At 53.4% G+C, this 6,000-nt stretch overlaps 1 protein-coding gene across 6 annotated transcripts in view; it reads left to right on the top strand.

Moving 5' to 3' along the window:
• The first annotated feature begins 2,816 nt into the window (after window positions 1–2,816).
• The window catches only part of LOC103191122 (DNA topoisomerase I mitochondrial), a 46,839-nt gene continuing 43,655 nt past the window's right edge, over window positions 2,817–6,000 (top strand). For all 6 annotated transcript variants that reach the window (XM_042346946.1, XM_042346945.1, XM_042346943.1 and 3 more), the window contains exons 1-3: window positions 2,817–2,841; window positions 4,529–4,664; window positions 5,468–5,582. In XM_042346946.1, coding sequence (XP_042202880.1) covers window positions 5,580–5,582 — 3 coding nt within the window. In that variant the 5' untranslated portion in view covers window positions 2,817–2,841; window positions 4,529–4,664; window positions 5,468–5,579. The remainder of the gene's footprint in view (window positions 2,842–4,528; window positions 4,665–5,467; window positions 5,583–6,000) is intronic.

The raw sequence follows: 6,000 nt of genomic DNA, 5'->3' as shown, positions 1-6,000 counted from the left end.
CAAAGGCCTCCAAAGTGTTAAGAGTGTCCAAACCAGCTCCAAGCTGAGAATTCCATGCATCCCAACTACACACGCTTACACCTAATTCCGGAGAGTATTAGGCGCAGGTTGGCGAGAGCCGAGGTTTGGGGGGGCCCCAGAGTGTGTGTTGGGGTAACTGCTGGAGTGTAACCCGCTAAACCCACACCGCTCGGCCATTGATATCACTGTCCGGCAGCTTTCCCGCTGCTTGTCCAGCGAGGACCCCCCTCCCCGTTAGTTAGGGCTTTGGCTGTGGGGTTACCAGGAGCTGAGGGGGAGGATTCCCGGCCCCCAGTGACTGGTCAGTGAGTGCCCCGGGACACTGCGGCCCCTCCTGGTCAGGACCCGGACTGGAGACCGGCACAGAGGGGGGGCCGGTACTGACATTCCATGGCCAGGAGGGTCACCCCGGGGTGGGTTCGGCCCCGAGGAGCCCCCGGTACACTGCGCACACCGCGGTGTGTGGTTACTGGGGTATCGTTGTGTGTGTGTTTCTGTGTGAGTGAGAGTCCACCAGTGGCGCAGCGCCACCTCCAGGCAATGTGCAATAATGCTCATCAATGCCCCACTGCTGCAGATTGTCATCGGACAAATCAAAATTAATAATAATAATCCTCGCATTTAGTACAGTGCCTTATCACGTCGGGAGGATGTCACAAAGTGCTTCACAGGATTTACTGTGGGTGAACGCAACGGTCAGTTTATGCACAGTCATGTCCCACAAACATTCGTGGAGCAAGTGACCAATTTTATTTGGGAGATTGTCAGCCAGGACACCGGCAGAGAGAAACTCCCTTTTCCTTTTGAATAGCCCCGCGGGATCTTTAACATCCACCTGAACAGGCAGATGGGACCTCGGTTTAACGTCTCATCTGAAGGACGGCACCTCCCACAGTGCAAGACCGCTCCAGTACTGCTTTGGAGCATCAGCTGAGACTGCGTGATTCCAGGTCTTGAACGGGAAGAGGTAAATCCCATTGTGCCCAAAGACCATTACTGACTCTTGCAAACCTGGAGGGACTTTGAGCTCACAGTCTATGCTGAGACTCCAGTGTAGCTTGGGGGAGCGTTGCATTGTTTGGATAATATACTAAACCAAAGTCCTGCCTGTGCCTGTTCAGGTGGACGGTGAAGATCCTGTGACACAATTGAAATAGAGAAAGGAGTTTCTCCTTACGTCCTGGCTGCAATCCCCCAGATAACAGTGATCATTCACTCCCTGGCTGTTTGTGGGATATTGCTGTCATGGCACTTTACAGAAAACTCATCGAGATGTTTTGACATGATAAGATGTTTCGACATGCACTATAGAATAATAATAATAATTCATATTTGTATTTGAACCATACATCCATGCTCTGACCTGCTTAGCTTTCCTTCCGACCTCTGAAACATTGCCTACCTGTGTGCTTTTTATCGGTGCTAGGGTTGACTATGCTCGTCAACCTCTGCTCGTCAGATTCCCCAGCTCTTCCCTACCCAACTGCAGAATTGTGCAGAGTGTGTCCTTTACCACACCATCCTCATCTGTTTATCCACCCCCCAGGAGATTGAGTTCAAGAACCTCATTCTCACCTTCATGTCCCTCCACAGTCTCACCCCACTCTACCTCTCTAACCCTACTGCTCCATCATTGGTAGGCCAGCTCTCTGAAACTCCGATGGTGGAGCGGAGGGGATGAGCGACAAGCAGGAGGCTGCAGCCAGCCATGCAGAGGTGGCAAGTGGTGGAGTAGGGTGTAAGCAGGTCGGAAAGGTAGGGAGGAAACCTCTTGGGGAAACCCCAGAGCATGAAAGGGTTTATAGACGAGTGCAAAGATCTTGAAATTGACAACTACACAAATTGCATTTATACAACATCTTTTGCGTCAGCACTGGACAGACCAGGCTACTCACTCGAGCTGTGGGTTGGGATCAAGAGGGGTGGAAGGGGTTAGGTGAAGGTGGGAGGATGGGCAAAGGCATGGTCAAAGAGACGGGCTTTGAAGGGGGTCTTGATATCTTGAAGGAGGTAAGAGAGGGGGAAGGATTCTGGGATGGAGTTAGAGAGGGGGGGCAGAGAGGCTGAAGCCACTGATGGTCTGGATCTCTTTCCGTCAATCCCTCCGCCTTGCCAGCAACTTTCCCATTTTTAGATCACCTTCCTCTTGGGGAAACCTTCCTTTCAGACCATGGCTACGTCCTGGTCGTGGAGAAGAGCCTGGATGGGGGAAATAAGGGCGCATTTGGGGGAGTGGGGGTATGGTTGGAGGGAATAAGGGTCTGGTTGGGGGGAGTGGGGGTCTGGTTAGGGGGGTGAGGGTGTGGTTGGGGGGAGTGGGGGTCTGGTTAGGGGGGTGAGGGTGTGGTTGGGGGGAGTGGGGGTCTGGTTAGGGATGGTGAGGGCGTGGTTGGGGTGGGGGCGTGGTTAGGGATGGTGAGGGCGTGGTTGGGGTGGGGGCGTGGTTAGGGATGGTGGGGGCGTGGTTGCGGTGGGGGCGCGTGAGGAAGGGGCGGGGCGGGGCGGGGACGTGCGTACGTCGGTCAGAGCGGACCCGCGCACACGCCACGCAGCGCCGTGTATAAAGGGCGGGCGGACCGCCGGCGCGAGCCGAGGCGTCGTTCAAACGGCCGTCGCTCGCGAATCGCCTCAGCGACGCCATGAGGGGGAGAGGCGGTGGGGACGACGCCACCCGCCAGGTGCGGGGTTTCCGACAACCGCAATCGTCGGTCACTCGCGCCAAAGAGTTTTATTATTATTTCCTCATATGTTATCTCTCTCTCTCTCTCTCTCTCTCTCCGCAGGGGCCGAGTTTAGCCGCGGCGGCGGCGGCGGCGTCTGGTGAGTCTGTCTCCCTCACGTCTCCGCTACTGATTTTCTTTTGGGAGAGGGAAAGGGACATATTTACCTCAGCCTCAGCCCCTCCTCCTCCCCCCGCGGGCCCCTCCTCCTCCTCCCCCCGCGGGCCCCTCCTCCTCCTCCTCCCCCCGCGGGCCCCTCCTCCTCCTCCTCCCCCCGCGGGCCCCTCCTCCTCCTCCCCCCCCCGCGGGCCCCTCCTCCTCCTCCTCCCCCCGCGGGCCCCTCCTCCTCCTCCTCCCCCCGCGGGCCCCTCCTCCCCCCCCGCGGGCCCCTCCTCCTCCTCCCCCCGCGGGCCCCTCCTCCCCCCCCCGCGGGCCCCTCCTCCTCCCCCCGCGGGCCCCTCCTCCTCCCCCGCGGGCCCTCCTCCTCTCCCCCCGCGGGCCCCTCCTCCTCCTCCCCCGCGGGCCCCGCCCACCCCGCGGGCCCCCTCCTCCCCCGCGGGCCCCTCCTCCTCCCCCCGCGGGCCCCCCTCCTTCCCCCACCCCGCGCGGGACCCCCCACCCCGCGCGGGCCCCCCCACCCCGCGCGGGACCCCCCCACCCGCGCGGGACCCCCCCACCCCACGCGGGACCCCCCACCCCGCGCGGGACCCCCCCACCCCGCGCGGGACCCTCGTCCCCCTCCATGTGAGACTGTCCTCAGTTACCCCTACACACACTCTGGGGCCCCCCCGAGCTGTGGCTCTCGCTAACCTGCACCTCATACTCTCCGGAATGAAGTGATTATGATGTGTGGCTCCAGTGAGAGAGACAGAGCGCACTCCAATCCAATAAACATCTGGAATTTCCACGTTTATGTATTCTGTGGATGATTGGAACTCTCAGTGGGTACTCTTAAACACGCCGATGGGTATTTGCCTGTGTTAGACACCCGGCCGACCTCCCAAAAATCAACCCTTACATGAATCTTGGCATTGCAGTACACATCAATAACAACAGTTACATTTGTATAGCACGTCTGGTGGACGTCCCAAGATTTGGACCCGAGCAGTGGCTTAGGATCAGGAGGAGTGGAGGGTAGGGCGGGGACAGTTGCCGAAGGCGCGGTCGAAGCCGGTCTTGAGACAGTGCTTGAAGGAGGCAAGGGAGGGAGCTCGGAGAATTGACTATGGGATGGAATTCCAAAGGGTGGGAGCAGTGAGGTTGATGGCCTGACTGCTGATGGTGGGCCCTGAATAAAATCAATATTTTGCCAGGTTTGTAAACAGCTTCCAGTTTTGTTGAGTTGAATAGACAGATGTAATCTTGTTTGGATTTAGAACTGTGACCACGTGTGACCGAGCCAAGTCAGTGAATATCAGAGATCATTGCCAAGTCTAATTATTATTGCACAAATGTGAGCATTTCTACCCGCGTACTCGGATACGCACACTTCAGATACAGTCATGTGATGGTAAATTCTGTGATGCATTTTGAGATGGTTTTGACAAAATGATAAAGTGCTGTGCTGAACGCAAGTTTTATTTTTCAGCATTGGTCACAAGGTGGCAAATGGAGTGATTCCATGTTTACTGTGCCTTGCAGTGAATTGATTTTTTTTTGTGAAATAAAGCTAATGTCAGTGAGTGAGCAGCCAATTCATTTGAATTGTAGGTATGTTTTGGTGAAGAGGGGAATTCAAGGCAGGATATCATAGTTATGCTAAAGTTATTAAACCATTTAAACTTCAGATTCAAAGAACATATTACCAAAGATCAAAAACAAAGACAAAAAAACCCGTAAGCTGAAAGATGAGCACGATGAGGAGAAGGAGAGCTTGAAACTCAATCCAGCATCCAAACCCAAGACTCAGAAGACTGCTGGCAGGTACCATTGGAATCAGTCAGACTATATGGATAACATTAAAGTCAGTCATAGACTGTATGGATAAAACTGTAGTATATTGGTTGGAGCATTCGCCTCGCAAGCGAGAGGACCCAGGTTTGATTCCTGGGCAGGGCAAAACTTCAGGCAAGTTTCCTTACTCCACACACATGCCTCTGTTCACCTAGCTCTAAGTAGGAAACCTGTTGTTAGTCATTTGGTGGATCACTTTTCCGGGGGTAATAATCCCTTCAAAAATAATAATAATAATTTGGACACTCAATTCATGTGTGGGACACTGCTGTATGCAATTAGCTGCTGTGTTGCGCCCACAATATATATAGTCAATTTACTTATCATGTGAAGCGCTTTGAGACATCTCGAAGACATAAGAATGCGCTTTATCAAATTCAAAGGTTATTATTCTTTCAGTGTCAATCCTCAACCAGTCACAAATTTGAAGCTATTTTTCTGTGTGTTTCTCTCAAGAGTGAGAGAAATCTGGCTTCAAAGTTGATACCAAATTCAACAATTTGTCAAATGGGCTATCCGAAGTGCGATGTCAACAGAAGAAATCTAGCTCCAGGTGTAATTTCTCCCCAAACATGGAAATAATAATCCTTGCATTTGATATAGCGTCTTATGTCTTCTTGACGTCTCAAAGCGCTTCACAGGATACACTGTGAAGTGAATTGACTATGTTTTGACCACAGGAGTCTGGGCCTCAGCAATGACCCACTCTGCCGTGAATTAAAACATGTGCGGTCAGAGGCAGGAGTTTGTACAACTAATGGATGTGTTTGTAGGAAGTGCAAGAATATTGTGGAGGAAAATCTGGTGAACAAAAAGCACAAGGCGGATTCTGTCGAGAAATCTAGCCAAGAGGAGAGCAAATCAGTGGAGGGCAAACCAGAGGAAATGGTGAGTTTTGGATGGGGGAGGGGGTAGGGGAAGGGATGCTAGCTGTGAACAGTAATAAATTATAAATAAAAACAAGTTGCTGGAAACACGTAGCAGGTCAGACAGCCTCTACAGAGAGAAGAAAATTAGTTTAAAAAATGAGGTCGTGCTTTCAGCCACTACCCCCAAAATGCTGGAACACTCTCCCTCAATCCCTCCGATTTGCCCCCTCTCTCCCCTCTTTCAAGTCCCGCCTGAAAACCTTCCTCTTCGACTGTGCTTCCAGCCACCTCCCCATCCCCGCTCAAACCCCGGCTTGGAGTCGGGCTCCACCACTGTTGAGCGCTCTGAGACGCTACCCAGCGTGGAGGGTGCTATATAAGTGTAAATTGTTATTGAAGCAAGAAAAGAGAAAGTAATAGTGGGAGATTAAGGAATG

This window comes from Callorhinchus milii, unplaced genomic scaffold, assembly GCF_018977255.1.
Source record: "Callorhinchus milii isolate IMCB2004 unplaced genomic scaffold, IMCB_Cmil_1.0 Scaffold2, whole genome shotgun sequence".
Classification (NCBI taxonomy): domain Eukaryota; kingdom Metazoa; phylum Chordata; class Chondrichthyes; order Chimaeriformes; family Callorhinchidae; genus Callorhinchus; species Callorhinchus milii.
Note: the sequence above shows the minus strand (reverse complement) of the source record. Positions and strands in the feature narration are given on the sequence as shown.